At 58.9% G+C, this 25,100-nt stretch overlaps 1 protein-coding gene across 1 annotated transcript in view; it reads left to right on the forward strand.

Moving 5' to 3' along the window:
- Nucleotides 1-6,961: 6,961 nt before the first annotated feature.
- Nucleotides 6,962-25,100, forward strand: part of SLC16A2 (solute carrier family 16 member 2) — a gene marked incomplete at its 5' end in the record, with an annotated part of 35,535 nt that continues 17,396 nt past the window's right edge. Inside the window, one exon of the mRNA XM_082488243.1 lies at nucleotides 6,962-7,283. Coding sequence (XP_082344369.1) covers nucleotides 6,962-7,283 — 322 coding nt within the window. The remainder of the gene's footprint in view (nucleotides 7,284-25,100) is intronic.

The following is a 25,100-nucleotide window of genomic DNA, read 5'->3' on the forward strand; positions in this document are numbered from 1 at the left end:
TGGTCCTCGTCAAGAAGAGAAAAAAAGAACGGATGCATGGCGGGGGCATCCTAAAAGGAACAGCTATCTCCTGCTAAGTCTAGACAAGTGGTCTGTGTGGTGGGTGGTAAATAGCTCTTTTTCAAACTGGCAACCTGTCACAAGTGGGGTCCCTCAGGGATCGATACTGGGGCCAACTTTAATGTCTTCAGAAGTGATCTGGATGATGGGATCAAGTGTACCCTGGCGAAGTTTGCGGATGACACCAAACTGAGTGGGAAAGTGGACACTTTAGAAGGGAGAGCCACCCTGCAGGAAGACTTGGACAGGTTGGGAGAATGGGCTAACGAACCTTACGAAGTTTAACAAGGGCAAGTGTAAGGTCTTGCACCTGGGAAAACATAATCCAGGAGTGCAGCACAGGCTGGGAGCTGCCTGGGGGGGGGGGAGCAGCTCTGTGGAAAGGGCCCTGGAGGTCCTGGTGGACGACGAGCTCAATATGAGTGAAGAGTGCGCTGCTGTGACAAAGCAAGCCGAGGGGATGCCGGGTTGCACCTGCAAGGGATGAAGCAGAGATAAAGAAGGCATTATCCCACTCTGCTCACCGCTTGTCAGGCCATACCTGGAATACTGTGTTCGGTTTTGGTCACTGCTATACAAAAAAGGTGTGGACAGGCTGGAGAAGGTCCAGAGAAGGGCCACCAAGATGATCAAAGGAGTGGGAAGCCTGCCGTACGAGGAAAGGCTGAGAGAACTGCGTTTCTTCAGCCTTGAGAAAAGAAGGCTTCGGGGAGACCTTGTCACCGTGTTCCAGTATTTAAAGGGTGGCTATGAAGATGGAGACTCCCTTTTTACATGGAGTCATGTGGAAAAGACGAGGGGTAATGGGTACAAGTTACTCCAGGGGACATTGTGATTAGACACAAGAGGACAATTTTTCCCAATGACAACAATCGGCCATTGGAATAATCTCCCCAGGGAAGTGGTGGATTCCCCAACGTGGGACGCTTAAGACTCAGCTGGACGTGGTGCTGGGCCGACCATGCTTTTGCGAAGAAAGGTTGGACCAGATGATGCTTGAGGTCCCTCCCGACCTGCTCTTCTAGGTTTTTATGATTCTACGAACTCTCTAGGCTGGACCTCGGGGTCTGGCACGAGACTGCGTCCCGTCCCAGTGCCCGTCTCTTTTGCAGGCAGTGGTGTAAGGGCAGCTTTGACATTCCTGGAGGTGCTCAGGCAGGTCCGCAGCCCTCACCAGCCCCGGCTGCTGTGGCCTCACACCAACCCCACCTGTGGGTGTCCCCAGGGACCACCCTCGGGTGGCCGGGGCAGCTTGGCCACTCAAGCCGGCTGCTTTGGATTCAGCCGGGACTTCCTTGGCGGGCTGCGCTGCCCCTGTGCTGCTGCACGAGCTGGTGCTACCGGAGGCGATTTTATCTCAAAAAAATGAAGTGAAAGTTTTCCCTGACCCTCACGAGGCCAGATGTGCAGCCGCTCGGGGCGAGACAGGCTGACGCTCCTCGCAGGACCGGCGCAGCCTGCGGCCGACACCACCTCGCTGTGGGGACAGGGGTTCGGAGAACTCACCTTCAGCCGGGAGATGTGAGCGGCCCCTCTGCCATGTCCCGTTGTGTCGGAGCCGAGAGCTCCCCGACCCTGCCTGGAGCTGTTGGTCGCATCCAGCCCTTGCTGGAAGCAGCTCCGAGGCTCTTTGCGCCGCCGGGGCTGGTAGGAGCAGGTCGGCACGTCAGGAACCCGCAAACTGCCAGGAGCAAATCCAATGGGTGTCACAACCACCTCGGGCCTCAGCCCCAGGAGACCCTGGACCACTTCCCCTATCCTCTGGGCAAGTGCGCTCGCAGCCCCCGCGCACGCCTGAGCTGGGAGGGCGCAGGCAGCGTGCCGGGGGTGCCCCACGCGGCTCGGCCATCTGGTCCACACGCTGCGGGGATGGGCAGAGAAAGGCCGTGTGCTGCTGCTGTCGCAGCCAGACGGAGAGCCGGGGAGCACCAGCTCCGCTCCTGCCTGCGGGGGGGGGACCTGTGTTGTCTCACCGCAGCCTCAGGTGGTGGCCAAGCCACCTGCTAGGGGACGTTTTGGCAGACGGTCTGTCAACAGGAGGTCCTTGAAGCTCTTCTCTGCCTCTTTACCGACTCTACAGATTAGGAAATTCTCTTTCCGTGGCCAGACCGGAGCGGTGGGAGGGGGTGCTCTGTGCCTGGTGTCTGCCAGTGCCGGGGGTGCTGCCACGGGGTTCGGGCAGGGTGCGGGCAGGGTGCAGGCAGGTGGCACCCGCGGAGCTGAGCAGCACACTCATCCCGGGCTCTTCCCAGCTCTGTGTAGCAGGCGTGGGGTTTTTACCCCAGCTTTTTTTCCTTTCCCACTTGCAGGTTGGGTCTCAGACTGGCGGTGCCCTCCTGCTGGAGCTCAGCTGCGCTGGTGCTCCTCTGCCGCCGGAGCAGCTCGCCCCGGAGATGTTTGTGCTGGCTTTGCTCTGGGCCATGGGGCAGGAGGAGGAGCAGGCAGCCCTCCTGGCCGTGCAGCTTACGGAGATGCTCCGGGCTTGCCACAAACAGTGTGGGGCCAACCTCGTGCCGTGCTGGAGCTGGGATGGTACCCCCAGCCTCCGAACTGGGGAGCTGATGGGGAATTCACTCTGTCCCCAGATAAACTATGCAATTATCCGTTACTACCGCTAATTAACGAATCACAGGAACAACTTATCCTGGGGGCACATCCACCAACTTCTCTGCTAGCGATGCCCTGAACACCTCGGGGTTTTAACCGACTTGGAGTCAACAATGGCTCCCACATCAGTGGCACCGGGCGCTGGCACGGCGGCGCCGGGGGAAGCACCCAGCCGAAAACTCCGCCACTCCAGCCCTCCATCACACCCAACTCAGCAAACCACGCGCCGTGCGTCTGGAGTTGGATGCCGGGAGGCTGCCAAAAGCCGGGGCCGCTCTTGGGTTTGGGTCGCAGACCCCCAGCCGGCGCAGGAGGAGGTGCCAGCTGCCGTGCCGCCGCCGCCGCACGTGCTCGCCTCCCGCACAGGCTGCTGCAAGGAGTGAGGTAATCCTGGGTAATTCCATGGAAATGCCTCCAGGCCGCGATGATTATCGCTGTAATTAGCCTCTCTGATTTTTCTTGGTGTTCTATAAAATATTAATTTACAGCTGGATCCTTGCCTCCTTTGTGTGCCGGCTTGAGCTCTTCCCGTCAGCAGAGCATCTCTGGCACCTTTTGCCGAGGTCCTGCGGGGTTACGTGGCAGAGCCGGGGTGGCCGCCGGCGGCTGGACGGTGGTTGGGGCTGGTGGCTCCGACCAGGAGCTTCCACTTCCCTGCAGGAACATGCCCGTGTAGCTCCTGTTTCAAAGGAAAGACGCAAAAACAGTGGAGGACTCTCAGAAAGTGCCCTTCACGCTTCTTCACCTGTGCAGTGAAGGTGAACGGGCAGCTAAACCACTCCAGAAGCCCTTTAATATGACGCAGAACCATCTCATTGCTCTGTTTGGGCCAGAAATAGCATTTTTGCTCAACTGCATGGTAAATCGGACAGGGCAGCGGCTGTGGCTGAGCCGGACCGCGGTCCCCATCCAGCTCGCAGCTGCTGGAGTGAACACAGTGCCGCGATTTCCACCACCAAAATGAAGCCAAACACGGAGCTCGATAGGACATGGTGCCCTGAAAACCCGCTGCTCCCACCCAGCACTTTTCAGTTGCCTCATTTTTTCAGCCGAACTAAGTAGAATCGGCTTTAATCTCGCTAACGAGGCAGAAAACTCCACCTCTAATATTTTGATCCCGACCATTGGGGAGGCCAGGCAGAGAAAGGATGCTCCGGCGTGCGTTTTGCCTTGGATGGGGCTGACAGGCGGCAGCCCCGCGGTGCTGCCCGTGGCCCCACTGCCCGCCGTCGGGGCTGCTTTCCTTTGAAGGCAGCGTGGGCATCACCGCGAGCCCCGGTACTCTGCCTGCCTTCTCAGCGTGACAAGCCTTGGGCACCGGACCCCGTGTCCCACCGACTTTGCCAGTGGGTGACCGCTGCCACGTCCCTTCAGGCTGCCCCGGCGTTGTTTATTCCTCTGGGATAATGGGTTTGGCGTCTTTGTCAGGCCAGATGTAATGGCTGTCTTAACCACGGCTGAAATCTAAAGAGCAAAGTGTGGATAACGACGAGCGTGCAGGGAAGGGGTCGCGCCCGGCATACGAATGTCTCTGCCCGGAGCTGCTCGCTACCGGAGTGGTTTTTCCCGGTGCTTTCGGCCAAGCACCAGCCGCTGTCAGCGATGTTTTGTCCTCAAGGGTTGCCCAGGACAGCCCTACATGTCCCTGCGCTCTGGGCCATGCCACTGTGCAATGCCTGCCAAAACAAAGCCCAGTTTCAAAGCTGCCGGTGATGAATTTGTGTTCTCCTCCGAGGCCACATCCTGCCACGACGCTTCCCAAGGTGTTTGCACGAGATATACTTCCATTCGGTCCCTCTTCCCCTTCTGCAAAACCGAACGGACACTTTTTGTAGCTGCCAATTCCTTCGGCAGAGGCTCTGGCACCACGTTTCGGAGACAAAGCAACACGCCACTGGCAGCGATGCTTTGCCTGGGCAACAGGAGACCCGGTGGCCGCAACACAAGGCACTGCCTGCCACCGCTCCAGGGACGTCATATGCGGGTCCCGGAGAGCCTGGCTCTCCCACAGCCATCCACCGCGTCCCTTTCAGAGCTTTCACACTCCTGGAGCTGAAGCCTCCTGAAGTCTCTACACACCGGTGCAACCCACCCAGCTCTTTAACCCCCCCTTCATTCCAAATCCCCTGGCGACTTTACCCCCGTCCTCCTGGTGTTGTCCAGCCCAAACCAGAAAGCTGCAGCGACACCTGGCACAGCCGGAGCCAGAAAACACTCCGTCAAGGTGCCCATGCAGCCAACATCCAGGAGAGATGGTTCTCAGTGGGTTTTGTGTCTGGCTCGAGGTCTGCAGTAATATTAACCCCCCGCTTCCCACTCCGCCAGAGCCTTCTGCAGCTCCGGAGGGGAGAAATCTCTGTGAGATGGTGTGTGCTATGGCAAAGGGCTCTCCCACCTCTATCTCTCTGCTCTTTTTAATCCAGCCCCAGCGCTGCTGCTGCTGCAGGAAATTAGCATTTTGGGGGGCAGCTCCCCCACGCACAGTCCAGGGTACCCCAAACCCTTTCCCTCTCAGGTTGCCGGGGTTTAACAAAATAAAATCAGCAGGCCAGCAGCCTCAGCCGGCCCTACGGCGAAATGGTTATTAAAATTCAGCACTGCGGCTGCTTGTGTCGGCAGAGGGCAGTGGAAGATGCTCCCAAACCTCCCAAGCCTGCAGAGATGGGGATCCGGGGAGGAGACTCCGCCGGGGAGGAAGGGAAATAAAAATGCAGTTCCTCCAGCGGCGAGGCTGACCCGAGCGCGGCGTTACCGCCGGGCACCCCGCCGGCTCGGGGGGATTTGGGCTCGGCGATCGGCATGGCGGCGAAGGGGGAAGGCGAGGGGAGGAGGTCGCGTCTCCCACCGTCACGCCCCACCGGCTCAGGTCTCGCCAGCACACACAAAAGGCTGCTGGGAGCCAGGGAGAACCACCGCTCATCCCCAGGGTGGGAGGAAGCGGATGGCGATGGAGTAGTCTCGGAGCCGACAGCGATTCCCGGCCGGGAGCGAGCAGGCAGGCAGGCAGGCCGAGGAGAGGTTTTTCTGGCTGTGGCAATGTCCCAGAGGGTCTTCGCCAAGCCTGGCGAGCCACAGCACGTAGGCAAATGCGTTCCCAGCCCGCAGCGTGCCCGCCCATGGCTGGGTGCTGCTCTCCGGTGGCGGGAGAAGCGGGGAGAGGGTGCCGGTGGCGCGGCCCTGCCTGCCGCCTGCCTGCCGGCTCCGCAGCCGGCCCTGCTGCCTCGCCAGGCGCTGGTAATTAATACCCCTGGAGGTAAAGAAAGAGCAGTGTGAGGTTGGGAGGTATTATTTTACTCTGATAGGAATCTGACACTGACACAGCCATTAGGGTAAAGAAAGAATAATAACTTAGACTTGGCATATATTAAAGTGTAAATACCTTCCGCGTGTGAAAAGACAGGCTTTAATATATTGGTGGGTTTGTAACTATTTATTGAAAGAAGACAAAAGGCAGAGCTTATTGCAAAACGAGGCAGAGGCGAGAGAGCAGCTCCCCGCTGGGTTTCTATCGCCTCCGCCAGCCCCTCCATCCTGGTCGGCGAACCCCAGCGCTGGGGTGACACGGGGTGACCTCCGGCCCCGGGGAACATCCTGCATCAAGCTGGGATCCAGCTGGGATCAAGCCGGGATCCTCGCCACGGCAGCGAGAAGCCGGCCTGCCTCCGCGTTGGTGTTCCAAAAACGCTCGCAAAACTTTTTTTTTTCCGGGGGTGGGGGATGCCGGCGAGCCCCAAACCCCACCGAAACGGACTAAATCCCTTCTCTGGGGCCGTATTTTGCCACCTGCACCCCGCTCCCGGGGCTCCGCGTACCTCGGCCGGGGGTAGCGGGGAGAGACAGCATCGGCCCTCCGCGGCCATCGAGGGGCCCCCATCGTCCCCCCCACCAGTTCCCCCCGCCCCGGCGGGATGCTCCCGGGGCCGGGGGGGGCAGCCGACGGCTCCTCTTCGCCCCGGCCGGGCCCCGCGGGGGCGGTGCTGGCGGCGGCCCGCCCCGGGGCTGCGCCCGCCCGCAGGATGCGGTGGGGGCGGCCCGACGGGCGATGCGGGGCCGCGGCCGCCTTTAAGCCCGGCGGGCGGGTGGCGAGCGCGGTCGACGTGGGGGAAGCCCCGCCTGCGGGGTGGGGGTGGGTGGGAGGGGGGGGTGCGGGCGGCCCCCGCCGCAGGTAGGGACCCGGCGGCCGAGCGGCGCGATGGAGGAGGAGGAGGAGGATGGAGGCGGCGGAGGGGAGGCGGGGAGTGAGGCTGCGGCAGGAGGGGGCGGGCGGGGGGGCCGGCCGGGGGGGGCGGCGGGCATGTGGGACCGGCTGCGGGGCAGTCGGGCGGCGGGCGGCGGCCGGAGCGCGGCCGCGATGGCGCAGCGCGGCGAGAAGGAGCCGGCGGCGGGCGAGGGAGAGCCGCGGGCCGGGGCCGGGAGCGGAGCCGAGCGGGGGCCGAACGGCGCCTCCGCCTCTTTCCAGCCCCCCGAGGGCGGCTTCGGGTGGGTGGTGGTCTTCGCCGCCGCTTGGTGCAACGGCTCCATCTTCGGCATCCACAACTCCTTCGGGATCCTCTACATGATGCTGCAGAGCGACCTGGGCGAGGGGGAGAAGGACCCCGCGTTGGAGTTTAAAACAGGTACGGGGCTCCCCCCGCTTCTTTCCCGAGGCGGGCAGGGCGAGTAAGGGGTATCCCCGGGTCGCCGCTCGGGGCTTGCGTGAGCGGAGGGGGCAACCCGGGCCGGGGGAGCCGGGGAGGGAGGGGGAAGGGAGAGGGGGGGAAGGTGCGGCGGTTCGGCCGGTTCTGCCTCCCGGAGCGCGGCGGGGAGGCGGCGGGGCTGGAAGCTCCCGCTCGGATGCGTTGAACCGCGATTGCTCCCTGCCCCCCCCTCCATCCTCGGTAGCCGTGGCTATATTTATCTCCCGACAGCATCATGTGTTTCTAAGTTGCCGTGTACTCAATTAAAAGTAATTCATCTGAAAAGCGTGCCCTGAGCTCGTCCCGCCTGGTGGGTTTTGGAGGAAGGAGAGCCACTGCGAATCAGCTGGTGTGTGTGAACCACCCCCTTTATTTTTTATTAGTATTGTTATTTTGTTACGGGTTTTTCAAGCTGGCTGGCTGGCTGCCTTATCTGCCGGGGGTGGCTGCAGGAGAGCATCTGCTTCGCCGACGCGATTCCTCGTATCCATTCAGTGGGAAACCCTACGCAGGGCAGGTCTGGCAGCGCCGCCCGCACCGTCCCACCGAGGGCGGTGCGGGGTCTCGAGTAGTTAACATCCTTTGGTAGCGAGACCCACAAATTGCACCCAGCTGTGTGTTTTGGTAGGACCTACTGGCTCAGCCGGGATCGAGGCTGCGTTGTGTTAACACGGAGAAGGGATGTTGCTTGCTGCAAAGACCCCACTGGTTAGGTAGACTTGGCTGAGGGCCACCACCTTGCCAGGGCGGTGGTCCCAGCAAGTCTGGGACAGACACCGGTGTCAGAAGGCCCGGCCTTGTCCCGGGTCTTGGTATCCTGCCCGAGAGCATCATGGCCATCCCCATGATGGATGCCCATGGCCCACTTTGCTTTTATCTGGAGGGTAGAGACGAACACTTGGCGTTGAGGGAACCTTCTTGTGGTGGTGTCCTGACTCTGGATGGGACCAGCAGTCAGAAACAGAAGTGGGAGTGTGCTGCGGAGAGAGGCAGTCCGGGAGGGGCACGTGAGGACCTGAAAGTCTTTTTTTGGGTGACCGGTGTTGCCCGCGCTCTGTCTGCTCAGCTGATGCATGACTGGTGATCGCGGCGATGCGTGCGCCAGGATGAAATCCGTTACGAGATACACCGCATCCACAGATCACAAATTAACTCTGTGATACTGTTACCGGAGAAACGATGTGATCGTGTAATTACGGGCAGTAACGGAGTGCTGCAGAGAGCTACGGACGTGTGGCCGGTTGTAATCAGGGTGATTGATGGGCTGTATGAGTGTGCGTGTGATCCCCAGGAAGCTCATCGCGTAGCTCTCTCTTTCCTGCTCCCTGTGATCGTATCTAGAAAGCCTAAGGCAGAGCTCTGAAGGTAGAAGCGGTAACAAAAGAAATTAAATACTGCAAGATCTGGTGGTTTAAAGGCTCCATGCCCAAGACGGAGGTTGTAGGAGTCAGCATCTGCCTCTTGCTCCTGCGATCTATTTATTTATGGCTATGACCGCACCGAGGCCTCGAAAAAGAAAGGCGTGTGGGTGTGCGAGGTGAACCCAGGCTCGGTAATTAAATTGCCTGGGTGACGAATATATGCATTTCGGTCCGGGTGCTTAATGAAGAGGCAGTTAATAACCCCCGCGCCGCGATGCAGCGACTGAGTGCTTCTTCCTCTGCCTGGGAGGCTGCGGTGCCGGGGCTCGGGCGGCCGCCGGCAGCGGCGGCGGGGAGAGGTGGCGGTGATGCAGCCCATCTGCGGCGGGGAGCGCGGTACCTTGGGGGCCGCAGCTGCGCTGGCTGGGGCCGAGGGCAGCGGGGTGCAGCGGTCCGTCCCCCCCCCCCCTCCAGCCCTTCTTCCCTCGCTCCCACCCCTCCCCGCTCAGGGTTGCATAATTTCCCCGCGGCGCTCGTTTGCGTGCAAACATAATCAGGAAAATATTGTAGCTCCTTTCCAAGCGCTAAGTGATATGGCCTTCCTGAAAAGACTGGTGCTGTCTGTCCTCCCGATGTCGGTCTGCTCCTGCCAGCTGCAAGCTACAGCCGCATCCCGGGGTCCCCCTGGTCCGCTGCCCACCGGGAGCAAGTTAGGGGGAACAAGGACCCGCTCCGTCACCGGCAGTCGGCACAGTCGTGGGCGCATCGCTTAGCCCTTTGGCTCCGCTGTTAAATCTCCCCTCGGTTCTCAGGAAGGTGGGTTTGTGTCAAAGAGGGGGTTTGGCGGCAGAATGGGGAGTAATGTTGCAAGGCGGTCAAGCATCCCTTTAAAAATAGGGTTATGTTTATGCTAAAGCGGGTACTAGTCTGCACTAAACAATAGCCGCCCCAGCACACGGCTATAATTATCAAGGTTTATTTCTTGTTTGCATTGGTCACGTTTTCTCGCGTTTGATCTTGAGAAACGCAGGATCCGCGGAGTTCAGATTGGGGGTCAGGCTTGGAAAACAAACCCTCTCGCAACAATGCATCGAATGCATAGGCTCCTTTGTTTAAAGAAATATACTGCGCCGCGTATGTCAACAAGCAGCGCCGGGCTGAGGCGGGCTGGCTGCTGGGACCACCGCGTGCCCCTTCGCCGCGGGACGCCAGAACTGGGACTTTTGTAAGGCACACTCTGTGCTTTCGGGTTTGTTTTCTTTCGGGGGGGAGCGGAGGACTTGCCGCGGGGGGAACGCTGAGACTGGAATTACAAAAAAAAAAAAAAAAAAAAAAAAAAAATATACATGTGAGCACTCAGCCAGGAAAAAAAATACTGGTCTCCTCTGCTGGAGAGGTGTTGAGTGATGCTTGAAAGAGTTCGCTGGGAGATGAATGGTGGCGTTTCCCTCCGGCTGTACAAGGCTCATTCCGGTGCCGAGGGATCCGCGGGGCACGGCCGCTCCGGTGCCGTCCCCGCCAGGCGTGGGCTGAGCCGAGCCGAGCCGAGGGACGCATGAGCCATCCCGGCGTGCTCATCTTCCCCAGCTCCAAAAGCCAATTTGAGTGGCAGAACGGTCCTGGTAAGCATTAACTGAGCATTGACCCTCTTAAATCTGTTAAGTTTGCTCTGCTGCTGCTTGGATGCTCTCCCAACCTTGGGAGAGGTGAGCGCAAGGTGAGTCTGGCCCCAGCCGGGGCTCTGCCCTCAGCCGAGGAGGTCCCGCTCGTGCCTGAGCCTCCCGGGGGTCCCGGTGGGCTGCTCCGGCTACCTGGGGAGAGCCAAGAGGGTGGCACTTCTTGGTGCATCTTGTTCCTCCAAATACATCCTTGGTGCCATCCTCGGAGGTCCGGCACGCACCGATGGCGCAGCCTGGAGAGGCGCATTGATTTTTTTTTTTCTTTTTTAAAAAAATCATGTTTATTTATCTTTTTCTTCTCCCTTCCTCCGCTTTGTGTCAATATCCCGGGTATAGATTAACCTCTTTGCTTAATATTTAATGTTTCCGTTGCTGGGAATGGGAGCTGCAAGCACTCAGGGAGATGGCCTGAGGAGCTGGTCTGGTTTGGCCATGGCTCCTCCGAGTGCGTCCGTGTGTCGGGCAGCATCCTCTGGTCTGTGCGTAGGAACTTGGGGAGCAGCTCTCCCCGCTTTAGCCCAGCCCCAACCGGGAACGGAGGCTGCCGGAGCGCCTCGTGCCCGGGGAAGCCAGGCTGCTGCGTGGACCGCAGCCCTGGGCTCATCGTGTCTCGTACCCACGAGGCCAAGACATAGCGGATGTCGGCCAAGACGTAGCTGATGTCATCTTTATTCCTGAATTCTCATCTGTCTCGGTGGGGAATTTCTTCGTGAGTGCTGATTTCACATCCGTAGGCCAGGCGAGCTTAGCTGGAAAAGGCTATTTTTACCCCACCATCGCATTGGATGCTTGGTAAGAAAGAGTGAGTTTGTTTCCTGGAGAAAATAAAGCATTTCAGTGCTAATAGTCATAGTGAAAGGTGGGGAGGAAAAGCCATGGACTCCTCTCCGGGCCGGAGAAGAGTCCCAGGGCAGGTGAGCGTGGCTGGAGCACCAGGAGCTGGGAAGGGACACCCCAAGGAGAGCGTAAGTGGCAGGAGGCAATTCTTGGGAAAGGTCCCAACTAAATTTCAGCGGTACTCCGCGGCCCGGCTGAGACCGAATAGGGATGGCCGCCATGAAACTGCACTTTATTTATCCCGCTGCAACGAAAGACACCTACCCCAGGTGTTCGGTGTGGGTTTGGGGACTCTCGTAATACAAATTACCGACCGGTGAGAGACCTGTGATGGGTGTCATTGCGCAGTGCTGCTGCCCGGGAGGCTCCTGTCTCCCGAAGCTGATACTGCGATTATCATCTTCTTACTCAAATCCACAGGATTTGGCACTTTTATTAATTGCCAGGACACTTTTATTAATTGCACTGGCCCCATTTCACAGATGCGTTGGTCGAGGACGCTGTGAACCTCGGCGTTCCCGGGGGCTTCCCCACATCCATCCATGTTTCCAGCCCCTCTCCGTGTGTCCTAACCCTGCGGAGGGATGTGCTGTCGTATTTACATAGCCTGGATGGGGATTTACATCCAGCAGGATGGGGATTTACATCCAGCATCCAACAAAAAGAGCCCCCAAAAAAGCCTTTTATCACCCAGCCCTGCTATCTGGGGAGTGCAAAGGGCACCGCGGAGCTTTCCCAGCTTTACTGGGGCGTTCCCTCGGCTCTTCCTCGGCTCTTCCTCGGCTCAGCTCCCACCGGTTTGGGAGCTGGAGCTTGTGATTGCGGCGGAACGGGGGCGAATTTCGGAGGAACTGGGTTTTCGTCGCCTGAGCTGAGTGCAAGGTGCCGCGTGAGATAAAGCAGCCCGAGAAGCCGACAAAACACAATCACGTCATTAAACCTGGTTCGTGGGGCCGTCGGGAGCGATTAAGGTTATCAGGAGGCCGGAGCACTCTTTCTAAGGGAGATCCTTGTTTTTAAGGACCGCAGGGGCCCTCTCAGCCAGCACACTTGTCATTTTAGTGGTTTTTAATTTATTTTTAAGTGTCCTCCGCCAGCCAGTCTCGGTTGTGTTTCCCAGTGGCCGTCATCCTGGAGTGGTGGCAGCTCCTGTGACTTCGCTGCGGTATATGAAGAAGCAGCGCGTGGGGTTGTGCGGTTGGTTTTGGGGGTTTTTTTTTTTTTTTGGTCCTTTCAGTTACAACAAAACAAAACCAAAAAAACCCAACCCACCCCGCCTTGCTGGGATTCGGTTGTCGTTTAAACTTTGAAGGCACCGGGTTTCAGCTCCATCGCTGAAGGGAGGAGAAGGGATGGACAGGCGAAGGGGGCGGATGCCGCAGAGTGCGGGGCCGGGATGGATGCGGAGGCGCGAGGTGAGATGGGGTGCGATGCGTTACAATGCCGTGGGGCTGAGGGATCAGCAGCAAAGGAGCAGTTTCATCTCCCCTTTTTTGGGGGAAAATCCAGGAGTTTGACAAGTCACCCTATAATCCCATTAAAAGCCCTCGGCAGCTGGAAGCCGACCATCAGCCGGGGCGGTTGACATCCAGCACCTTAAAATAGACCTCACCCATCAGGTTGGGTGAAACCCCGTAGCCGGGAGGCGCCGCTGACCTCGCTGGCAGCGCCCGTGGGGCCGGCTGCGCATAGCTGGCGTGGGAGTTGTCACCAGCATCTCGCCTCCTGTCCCCAGGGCAGCTCCTCCGGCTCCCTCCCTCCTTATCCCGCCTGTTACGGATACGGCTGTTCGTGGCGCTCATCCCACTTGCGGGGCTGCACCGTCAGGCACCCCGTCCCGCCATGGACCCGACGAGTGGTGGGAAAAGCCGTCTTCCCAAAAATCCAGTGGCGTGGTGGAGACCGCCAGGCGGGGTGGACGCGGAGCCGGGGCTGCCGGCTCCCCCGTGGGCTTTGTAGGGCTGCTTGGGGCAGGATGCGGTTCCCACCATCCCGAGGCTGGGCTTGTATCCCGTGGTGGGCGGCGGGAAAATCCCACCGGGGGCACGGGTGGCAGTAAACAAGCCCTGCTCCTGCCGTGCTAACGGGGAGCTAATCCCAGTGGGACGGTGGCACCGGTAGCCACTGCGCCGGAGCGGGGGGTGGGTGGGGGGATTTGGATCAGTCGGCACCGTCTCGATATAGGGCCCGGGTAACCTTTTGCTTTTTGATCTCGGTGACTCCTTGGGATCTCTGCCAAAGCAGCCCGGCGTGCGTGCCAGCAGTGGAGTGACAGTGCGGCTGGGCGAAGCGATGTGCGGGCTGACGGGGACCTCGGCGGCGTTTGGGCCGGTGCCACGTGCACTTGGCTCTCACCCCCTGTCCCAAAGAAATTCCGCCCCCCCCCCCCCGGAAACCGCTGGGGCTTCACCCCAGCTCAGTAATTGGGGTTTTGCCCACTTTTGGCTGGCGTCAGGGTGCCGTAGGGAATTTTCTGGCACGTCGCCAAATACCTCGGTCTCTGCCGCTCACTTTTTTTTTGGGGGGGATGGTGACCCCTCAGGGGTTTCCTATGAGCCAGGCAGGGCACGGAGGGGGATGCTGGCATTTGCCAACCGGAACGGTGGCCATGCACCCACCTCTTGCAGCCAGCGGTTTCCCTGGGGAATCACTTTTCCCCGGCTTTCCGCAACCACGAGCCTGTGTGTCCGTGGCGTAACCATACCCACTCTGGCCACGGGGGGCAAGAGGAGTGGGCACCCCCGCACCACTGTAAAAACGCTACTGCATCCACTGCAGAAGGGATTTGTTGGGTTTTCCCTTCCTCTTCCTCGAAAGGATTGATTATTCCCTATTGCAAGGGAAGGAGATGCTGCCTTTTGGCATTCATCCCTGCAGAAAATGGCCCGGTGGAGGACCACGTGCCGAGCCGGGCATCACCCGGGGACCCCGCGTGGCTCTCGCGCCGGGGTATTGCCCGTGCCCGCCGCGGGCGCTGGGGAGCTCGGTTCACTCCGGGCTCTTTCCGTTCACCCACCCCGAGACAGTTGGGGCGGTTGCAAAACCCCACATGACGTGTGCTGGGAATTGCTGCAACACGCTCGCTCGCGGGCGCCAGCCATTCCATTCTCTCCCAGGCACCTCGTACAACAGGTCCTGCAAGCCGCCGGGGCAGGCGGGATGCGGGGCTGCCCGCGGCGCCCTGCCTGCACCGCCGCCTGCCCGCGGCACGGACCAGCAAAGCTCCTACTTCTGCGTCACCCTCCGTCGAGCACACCCCGCGCGCGGGGCAGGGATGCAGCCGTGGAGGGTGGCACAGCCCTGAGTCCCATCAGTGCGTTTTCAGGCTTTCCCCTCCCTATTTTATTTGTAGATCCCTAAAAAAAAAAAAAAAAAAAAACAGAAAAGAAAAATAAAAATACCCGCTGTAAGATCTCCCCGCCGCCCCCAGCACATCCCTCGAGAGCCGGAGCGGGGCGAAGCGTGGGGGGAAGCCCTCGGGAATGGCTGCCAGGTCGCAGCCCTGCACCCCGTGGTGGTTTGCTTCGCCGGGACTCGTCTCGGGCATGCCGAGGAGCCGTGCCGTGCCACGCTGTGCCGTGCCGCCCTCCGCACGAGGAGCCGCTCGGGCTGCCCTGAGCAACCTCCCGGGCTCACCCGGGACCGGTGAGAGGATGGCGGTGGCAGCTCGGCCCCGTCACCCCTTTGCACCTTCGCTTTGCATCCCCCAGGGGAGCTCCAGCCTGGTGGAATCCCGCACCTCCATCCCTGCATCCCGCAGGGCGCAGGCAGAAGCGCGTTGCACCACGCCGCTGTAAAATAAGCTCCCGGCGCTGTGTCCCGGTGCAGGCACCTCCCTGTGAGGTGGAGACAGTATTTTGGGGTCGGCGCTGCCGGCAGCGCAGCTTCGGGAGCATCCGGTCTGCAAAACCCTACCGTGGCGGAGGCGAGCTCACCGGACCCGTTTTTTCCCCTATCTTTGGGGCTTTTTTTGGGGGTTTAGCAGCTGAGGGATGGCTTTTGGCTGATGCAGAGCAGAGAGCAGGGGAAGCCCCGTGTGCTGCCGGAGCGGAGCGGCGCGGGCGCTCGCTCGCTGCATGGGCTGACTTGTTGGGGTTCGCCCCGGGCCAAGGTCGGGGGCCCTCCTCGGGGAGGAGAAACAACCCTCCCGCGGCGCCTGCAGTGCAGGAACCTGCTTTGAGCACCCACCCATCGCCCCATCCCTGGGCACCAGCCGGGACAGGGACCCCTGGGGCACACGGCCTCCTCCCCCCCTCTGCGCCCAGCGGCACCCCCAAAAGCCCTTTTCTTGGCCATCTCGCGTTGGGCACCGAAACAAAGCGTTTGTTTCAGCCTCTTGGCCTCAATCTGTCCGCCCGCAGATCCTGCGCGTAAGAGGGAGATGAAATCCTTCCCTCTCGGGGGGGGGGGGGTGGGGGGGGGGCTGTTGCGCGAGCGGCTGTGTCGGCGCTTGCCAAGGAGTCAGGCGTTGCGGCCGGAGGGTGCGTACGAAAGCCGGAGCCCGCCGAGGTGGAAATCAAATCTCCTTAAAGTGAGGGTTGTGCCTCCCGTGCGCCGTCGGAATCGGGTCCGATGGGGAGCGAGAAAAAAAAAAAAAAAAAAAAACAACCAAAAAAACAACCAACCAACCAAAAACTCATCTGTGATTAAAGATTGACGGTAATTACATAATGGGTATTCACCAGATGATGCCCAGACAAGCTCCCTCCTGGGATTCCCCAACTTTTGGAGTGTTTTAACTTTGCAATCATCCTAAAGTGCTTCTACCGTGAGGGGGGTAATTATCGATATTGCGGCAGCACCCGGTGCGATTGCCCACGGCTCGGCAGCGGCCCCGCGGCCGCCGGAGCCGGGCTTGGGGGCGCACCCGCCTCCTCTGAAACCCGGGGCAGCTTTGGGGCACGCTCAGGCCCCAGAGATGGATGTCCCCGTTCCGTACCCGGCATTGCAATGGCAGAAACAAATCAAAAAACAAGAGAGAAAAGCTGCTTTTTGGGTCTATGGGCGAAGCGAGCGGGGGCAGCCGGGGCTGTGCGCTTGCCGCGCGGCCAGCCGGTGGCGAAGAGGCAACGTCACGACGTTCGTGACGGCGGGCCAGCGATTAATCCACGTATTTTAACAAAACCCCATTTATTGCTTCAGGTTCGCGCGAGCGATGGAAGCGGGGAGCGCTGGGGGGGGGGGGGGGGGGGGGAGCTCGTCTGGGATTAAACTCGCCTGAAAGCCAAGCACGCCAAGCTCGCGAGCCTGGGGAGAGCTTAATTAAAGTCAAAGGAGAAGCGTTTCCAAGAAAATCATACGGGGTATTTAAACGGGATATTTTTGTTCTGGGCCCAGAATGTCTCCTTTCCCCTCTTCGGTGTCAGCTTTAATAAAACAAAATGAGATCTCCAAGAAAAACAAATTGCAGCTCTTAAAAGGCGCTGCGGAGATAAAAATCAGTAACACTGTTGCTGGTAACACCTTGGGTTATTAAAACGGAAAGAATGCTAACGATGCGATTTGCATCGGCCTTTCTTGTGGCTGCGCCCCGGCAGGAGCCCGCTGGCCCTGGGAGGGGGGCGCGGGCACAGCCCCTCACCGTGGCCTCTGGGCTGGGGCATAGTGGAGGAGGGGGGGGGGCCACAAGTGGCTTCGCTGGCGGGGTGGATTTGGGAAACGGTCACGCGTGGGGGGATTTTGGAGGGCTTTGTTTTCCTTTCCCAAGGCGGGCGAATACCTCTCTGCCGACAGCTGGCGGGGTCGGGAGCGGCGCTGAGGTCAAATATTAAAAAACATTGAAAAAACGGCAAGAATCGGGATTCAGGGGACAGCAAACTTAAAAAAAAACAAAAACAAACAACAACAACAAAAAACAAAAACCAAAAAACAACCCCAACAACCCGCCAAAGCAAATTGGAAAGGATGCTACAGCCCACCAGAGCTCTTTCAGAGGTGTCGAGCGCGTGGGTGAAAATACTAAGCTGGAGTTATTATGGCCTGAGCGCCGCTGGGAACGGCTTTGCTCGGCACGCTGGTGGCGGGGGTTGGCACTTTGGTGCCTCGACCATCCGCCTCTACCTTCCCGCGGGAAGAGGGGATTAAAAGCCGCCCCTTTTTTTTTTCCTCCCGTGTGCTTCCATCCTCCCAGAGCTGACCGTCTCCCGGTGGGAAGCCGGCGGAGACCACCGCTGCCTTCCCTGGGTGCCCCCCCGAGGTCTGCGGGGACGGAAGCGGGGTGGCACGCAGGTATGGGGTAGGGGATGCTGCCCACCCAGGTTTCGGGATGAGGAAGCCCAGCGCTGCCGCGGGGTGCTGTCTGGCCATCCGTCTGCCAAGCAGGAGGATGCTTTTGGACAGGGTGGTTTTAAAATGCCCGGCGTGATGCCGTCCGCCCCGTAATCCCAACCCGCCCCTGCCCGCCAGCGGGATGGGGGTGCGGAGGCCAGCTCCTGCCTCGCTGCCGTGGCTCCGTCAGATAAGGCAATTATAGCTTTATCGCTTAATTGCAGGGTATAATAATAGCAGAGTGTTATTGAGATAGGACGTTGCCGAGGGGGGCAATATCGGCGTTGTTGGGTTTTTGTTTAGTTTTGGTTGGTTTTGTTTAGTTTAGTTTGGTTTTTTGGTTGGTTTTTTTTTTTTTTTTTTTAAATAAACTCGGCGGGGCTTTGGCGCTGCTGGAGGTGTGAGGTCTTCATGGGGCTCCTCCTGCCCGTACCCCGCCGCGTCCCCTGCCCGCGGGGAAATGCAGCATCAAATAAAAGCCGTGCCGACCGCCCCCGTGCCAGGGAAGCTCTCACCCGCAGTGGGTGAGAAACCAGCCTGGGAGGAGACGGGGCGAGGACTGACAGACACGTTGTCAACCGCTTTCTAGACGGCTTTCCCCTTACACCCTGGGAACGCGGTTTCCATCCCTCGCAGGTTTTTGCCGTCCCCGCTCGGCAGGTTGCGGGGTGCGTGCTCGGGGAGCCGGATGCCCTCGGGAGGGAGAGCCGGGTGCGCATCCCAAAGCCCTCGCTCCGAGCTTCTCCGCTCTCGGTGTCGCATGTGAAACGCTCCACCGGTGCGGTGCCCCTGCGCCGAGGTGGGCAGAGGAAAATTTCGTATTTGGCAACTCTTCCCCAGCTGGCGTGGGAGAGGTGAGCGGGGCATCGGACCCCATACCCAGAGCTCTGCTCGTCTCCCACCCACCGGTCCCAGTTTTCCGCTGTCCCCGTTGAACCCTGCGGCCATTGAGGTGGCTGTGTGCTCCCGGCGTCAGAATTTGGGGCATTTCCCTGCCCAGACTGGCCTAGCCGGGGATTTTCAAGACCCGTGTTGGTGCAAGGTGGGTTTTTCGCCAAGAACTGAAGTTTTGCCATGTTTGTCCCGACATCTGCAGGGTAGGGTGATAAAAACTCAGGACATCTGGGGACAAGGGATGGTGTCGTAGGCTTTTAGCTGGAAGAGCCTGGCCCTTGGGATCTGCGTTTTGGGAGAGGGCTTTTATTAATGGAGATTCATATAAAATTAAATGTGTTGCCCAAAGCTAAGAAACCGTGGCAGATTGGGTTTTGGGTTGTTTTTTTTTTTTTTTTTTGAGCTGTTAAACTCTGCCCTGCTTCAGTTCATCAACCAAAGCGTGAACCGAACAGTCCGGAGTGGAGGTACTTCAGGTCCTGATGTGACCTCTGGCTGGCTGTTAACCCTCGCTGGCCCATCCTAAAATAACCCGCAGATAAGATTAGCCCCAATCTGGATGTCGGAGCTTGTTTCCCTCCCTTGGGACAACATCCCCCTGACCCCAGGTTTCCCAGCCACCCCGTCTGCAGCCTCACACCCCCCCACCCCCCCCCACTCCCCGGCCACGCTTTGTGCCCCACTGGCCTCGTAAAACAAAACGCGCCGCAGGAAAAAAGCGGAAAGCGGTTTTTACGGCAGGGGGGCGGAGAGGTTTTCTGCTCAATGAAGGCGGTTGCTTAGATTTTTAGTGCGGGATGAAGGAGGAAGACAAAACCGAACGGAAAAGCTGTTGGGAAGATGATGCCAGGCAGGGCGGCATGAAAAGCAACGTCTTCGGGGGCTTTAGTGTCTCCTCTGCTTCCGAAGGAGGGATTAGGTGTTGCAAAACATCAGGTATTGCCGGGTGGTGTTGCCCCCCCGGCCACACACTGGCACTTTTTGCAGCAAATCGCCCTTTCTTTTGTCACCGGGCTGTGCCGGGGCAAAGCTCAGGCTTGGTCTGAGCATTTAAATTTGGGAAGATGATGAAGAGCCGAAAGAGCAGGATTCCGGGGCTGGTGTGCAAGCGGCAGGTTGTTGGCTGGTTTCCCCGTTAGTCAGGGCTGGTGACGAGTCAATCTCCTTTTCCATTTTCTTATGAATGAATCAGTTTTGGCTCAGCCCGATGGTCAGACTGGTTAAGCGAGAAGCGGCTGATATTAGTCTCATTAGCAATCGAGACAGAAGCGAGCCTCTCCCCGGCTCTGCAAACGCCGCCTGAGCCTCCGCTGGCCCACAGCAGCCGTCCCGGTGCCCGGCCGGACTGGCAGCAGTGCGGCACCCCCCCGAGCCCTGGGAATTCGGCTTCTCCATCACCCTGTTCCCCTACACCTCCGTGCGCCTCCCGGCCCCTCGACACACTGAAGCTTCGTGGCCAGGTTAAACCAAGCGGCGGATGCAAACAGGGATCTGCACCCCGTACCTTCTGCTGTCCTCGTGCATCTGTCCTTGGTCAGTGCCGCAGCACAAATTTTTTTGGGGGGGAGGAAATTTTGGCTTCAGGTCGCCCGTGGTTGCTGCTCAGCTGAAGCTGGGGAGCACAGCTCCGCTGCGTTTGCTGCTCCAGTCCCGAGGCGGCCCCAGTCCACAGTTGCTCCTTGGCCAGTAGAAAGGACTTGACAAAGAGTTGCGGTCAACAGCTCAGTGTCCAAGTGGAGACCAGTGACAAGTGGTGTTCCTCAGGAGTCGGTACTGGGACTGGCGCTGTTTAACATCTTTGTCGGCGACATGGACAGTGGGATCGAATGCACCCTCAGTGAGTTTGCCGATGACACCAAGCTGTGTGGAGCGGTCACCGCACCTGAGGGAAGGGATGCCATCCAGAGGGACCCGGACAGGCTTGAGAGGTGGGTCCGTGCAAACCTCCTGAAGTTCAACAAGGCCAAGTGAAGGTCCTGCACATGGGTTGAGGCAATCCCATGCACAACTCCAGGCTGGGTGGAGAACGGATTGAGAACAGCTCTCAGGAGAAGGACTTGGGGATGTTGGTTGATGAGAAGCTCAACGTGACCTGACAATGAGCGCTCGCAGACCTGAAAGCCCCCAGCACCTTGGGCTGCATCCCCAGCAGCGTGGCCAGCAGGGCAGGGGGCAGGATTCTGCCCCTCTGCTGTGCTCTGGGGAGACCCCCGTGCCATGCTGCCTCCGGCTTTGAGGCCCCCAACAGAAGAAGGACATGGATCTGTTGGAGCAGGACCAGAGGAGGCCACAAAGGTGATCCAAGGGCTGGAGCCCCTCTGCTGGGAGGACAGGCTGGAAGAGTTGGGGTTGGTCAGCCTGGAGAAGAGAAGGCTCCGGGGAGACCTTAGAGCCCCTTCCAGTATCTAAAGGGGCTCCAGGAGAGCTGGGGAGGGACTCTTGATCAGGGAGTGGAGCCATAGGATGAGGAAGAATGGTTTTAAAATGAAAGAGGGGAGATTTAGTTTGGATATTCGGAAGAAATTCTTTCCTGTGAGGGCGGTGAGCCCCTGGCGCAGGGTGCCCTGAGAAGCTGTGGCTGCCCCATCCCTGGAGGTGTTCAAGGCCAGGTTGGACGGGGCTGGGAGCAACCTGGGCTGGGGGGAGGTGTCCCTGCCCAGGGCAGGGGGGTTGGAACGAGATGACCATCAAGGTCCCTTCCAACCTAAGCCATTCTGTGATTCTATGATTTTGCCATGACTTCGGCTGTAGCAGTTGGGATTTGGGAGCCCTTCCTGCCTGGAGCAGTGCTATGTGACAGCTGTGGGCTGCGTCTGCTCGGTCCTGTGGTCTGGTGCTGGGGCGAGCGATGGGGTTAGATCCACCCCGCTCCGGGTGGATGCAACGCTCGGGGCTTTGCATCCCAGGGCCGCCCGTGGTCCCTCACATCCTTCCTTACCCCCAAATCCACAGGGGCTTCAGCTCTACGCCACTGAAGCCACTTCACCCCTGCTCTTCCCTTTGCCCCGGGCACGGGTGGGCTTCACAGGAGAAATTGGAGCTCGGGCACTTAAAAACAAGCCCGGGGATTGCGGTGTGTGTTACCTAAAGCAATCCCACGCCTGGTGCCTGCGGGAACAGGGTGGTTTTGATTCCTGCTCCTACCTTAAAATGCAGTATTTCCATGGGGAGGAAGAGGGGCCTCCCTGGCCACAGAAGTAGGACATACGGCTTTTAAACCTGAATCTCAGGAGGACCAAAACTTACCCAGTAACTGATAGAAACCTTCGTTAACCCGCCCTGTTATTTATTCCGATTTCAAAGCCCTTGATGCAGCAAAAAGCGAAGGCATTTCTCCGGGGAAGCGCATTAATGTTTCACCGGTCTTCGAAGCACTTTGCTGCCGAGGCACTTTAAATGGTACGGGCTGTCCCCGGTTCCCCTCGGCCTCGTTAAACATTGCGTGGCTCCGGGGAACCTGCGGCGCGGCTCTGCCCGCAGCCGTCGTGTGGGCTAAAGCCCTCGGGGAGTCGCTTTTTTAATATATATGTATATGTGTGCGTACACACATAGATGCGCACAGGCATATATATGCCCATATATGTGTGTATGTGTATCCCCATTCAAGGTGCATCAGGAGGAGCTGGAGGGCTCGGGGTTCCTGAGATGCTAATGGGGAACGCGGGGCTGGGTACCATCCCCCGTAGGAAACCCCGATGCCTCGGCCGTGGCTTTTTTCCACCGAGCATCAAAGGGCAGAGCCGGCCCTTCCCCGCACCGCGGGGCGGCTGCTGAAGCCGCCCGGCGTCTGAAAAACTTTCAAATGAGAGCAGGTCAGCCAAAAGTAACAGCCCATTGGCAAAGGGGTATAACCTGTTTCTTGTCGGGGGGGGACCAAACCAAGAAACAAACAAATTAATAAAGTATTGCTGTTCTTCAGTTTCCTTTAGCGATCGGATTTGCTTAATTACAGCACGGTCTATTTTTTCTGAGGTATCCCAGGTGTTCTCAAATATGCGCTTTAAAGTAAGGAAACTCCAAGAGATTAAAATCACATGGATATTTTACCCCTCTTTTGGCCTCCGGGTGTTCGGTTTAATGATGATGCGCAAGTTTTGCATCGTTTGGGGACTTTTTTTTCCCCATCAGTAGGCTTCAGGAGTGCTATCCGAAGTCATTAGTGTCTCCGTGCTGGAGACCCAGGGGAAGCTCTCCAGCACCGGAGGAGGAAATAAATTCCCCGATGGCCATCGGGAGAAGAGCCCGTATCTTCCACCACGGAGCGGTTTCGCCGCACGGACGTGGCTGGGGCAGCCGGGGATGCTGGGGCAGCCGGGGATGCTGCCCGCTCCAGGGCTCTGCTCAACCTGCTTGCAAACAGCTTTTCTTCGTTTATGTTGATTTTTAAAGATATTCGCCCAACGGAGGAGACTCCCTGATGGATCCCTCATTGCGGTCAGTCGTCACCTTGGTACCTTCATGCCGTGGGAGGGTTCGGGCTGGGGCTGAGCGCTGGGACCAGCCTGGGGAGCGGTGGTGGGAGAGCCCAGGTGGCCGAGGCCATTGCAGGGAGGCGTTATCGCCTCTGTGAACGAAGCTCGGGGGCAAAACAACTTGAAAGCCGACAGGAGGAACCTGGAGAGGGGCCTCCCTTCAGAAAGCACCCGCAGCAGCCGCCTAGATTTTCCCTTTCATATTTGTAGCCCCGTCTATAGTCTGGGATTGGGGCAGACTTTGTCTTCGGGGAAGCTGGGGCCTTGTTGGGTGTAAGCAAATAAGTAACATAACTGAAATATTTTGATAATATTTGAGCTCAGGTGCCGTGGGGGCGGCGGTGCTGCCGCCCCAGCGTTCTCCGTTTCGGGGTGCGTGCCCCAGGGGGTTCAGGCGGAGGTTGCCGCAGCATTTTTTCCCCCCCCTGGAGCTTGAGGAGGTCCGTGGGGTGGTTATGGGCTGGGGGCTGCCTGGGGGGGGAGGGTGCTGCGATGCAGCATCTCAGCGGGGCAGAACCAGCAGCAGCGGCAGCGCGTGTGGGTGCTGCTGGGAGGAACACAGGGGATGCTTTCTTCCAACCTCGGGGTACCCCAGCCTTGACCGAGGGACGTGGGAAGGTGTGTCCACTGAGGACCGCATGCCGGGAAAGGGTTGGGTCAACTGGGAGACGTGGAGGAGCGGAGGGGGAACGATGTCCAGGGCTGAACCTGGGCTGGGGTTGTTCCTGCTAGAGGAGGGAAGGTGCATCGCTGCCTTCAGCTCCCTAAAAACTTGCAAAAAAAGGTTCTTTCTGTCCAGCGAGGGACAGGTTGCAAAGCCATGCTGTGAAATTTTGCAGCAAGGAAGGTTTGGGTTGGGAGAAGTGCCTGGAGTGCAGGAAGACCAGCTCTTGCCTAGGGGAAGGTTGGAGATGCCCATCGCCGGAGGGTTTGGAGGAAAGGGAGGAGACCGTAGATGTCCTGCAACGGCACCTATTTGTCTGAAAAATGGTGGTTTAAGTGCCTGGGCTGGGCAGAGGAGCTGTGGCCAGGGCTCCTGGGTTTGGTCTCGAGCATGCCATGACTCTCTCCTTAATGATCAGGGCTGGCAAAGGGCTGGAAGTATTTTTCTTTCTGAGTATCCCTTAATTAACTGGAAGGGAAGGCTGTCAAGTACCCCATCGGGAGGGGAAAAAGAGCTTCGTGAGCCTGTGACCAGCCCAGCGTTTCGCCTCCATTTATTCTCCCCAGCCTCTTTGTTTTCCCTTTGAAAAAAGGGGTGTTTTTCTCTTTCCCTCCATTTAACTGCTATTTATTTGCTGGTAAGTGGAAGGAATTCAGCTGGGATCAGCCCGGCTCCTGCCAGCAACCGGAGTTGAAAAGTTTCCGTGGGGGAGATGTAAGAGCAGAGCAGGGGGGTTGTTTTCCACCCGCCGCCGATCCCTGCGTCACGGCCAGCCAGGTTGGGTGGGTTTAATTCTCCTTTTTTTACTGGGATGTTGACAAGTGGCCGTGGGAGTTGCAGTGGGAGGAGCACAGCCCCGGGCCGGAGGGTTTCTTCTCCCCGTTAATGGGAAACAGAAGATGGCTCGGGAGAAATTTGGCAAAGAGGGAAACTTTTCTGTCTCTTCCAGCTTGGAAAAAAGTCTCCTTTCTCACCCCAGCCTCCCCGCAGAAGGCGGAGGGTTCCCAAATGCAGTCCAGGCAGGGTTTGCTGGCAGGGGGGGAGAGGAGACAGAAAGCGCCCGGTGATTTCGCAAGGGATGGAGCAGTCTTGGGCCACCGGCCGCGTTTCGGGAGGGGTACCCAACCTGCCTCCCGCTGGGGGCCGGGAGCTGTCCCATCTTCTCCCTGAGGCATCAAGGGCTTGGGATGCCCCAGGTGTTTCACCCCGGAGTAATGTTGGGGATTGTGGGGGTCCTGCAGCCATGTCTTGGGTATGATATCGCCATGGAGATGGAGATGCGATGGCAGCTGCGGTGGTGGGTTTGCACTGGCCACAGGCACTCGTGTAGGCACACGGATGCTGTGCCTGGCCAGGAGATGAACCGCTGACCTTGGCACAGAGGGCTCCATTGGCCCCTGTTTGCAACCGTGGTGGTGTTGCCTTGGATGGACGAACACGTCTCGCAGAGTGGTCTCTTGGTGCTGGTGGTCTCCAAAGCGAGATAAAGTGGTGGGGTGAATTCCTGAAGCTCCACCACCCCCATCCCCCAGCTGCACTGTCCTTCCAGTTGTCTGTGTGCTGCAGGAACTGGTTCCCAGTAT

Source organism: Vanellus vanellus (assembly GCF_965231255.1).
Source record: "Vanellus vanellus genome assembly, chromosome: 10".
NCBI lineage: Eukaryota > Metazoa > Chordata > Aves > Charadriiformes > Charadriidae > Vanellus > Vanellus vanellus.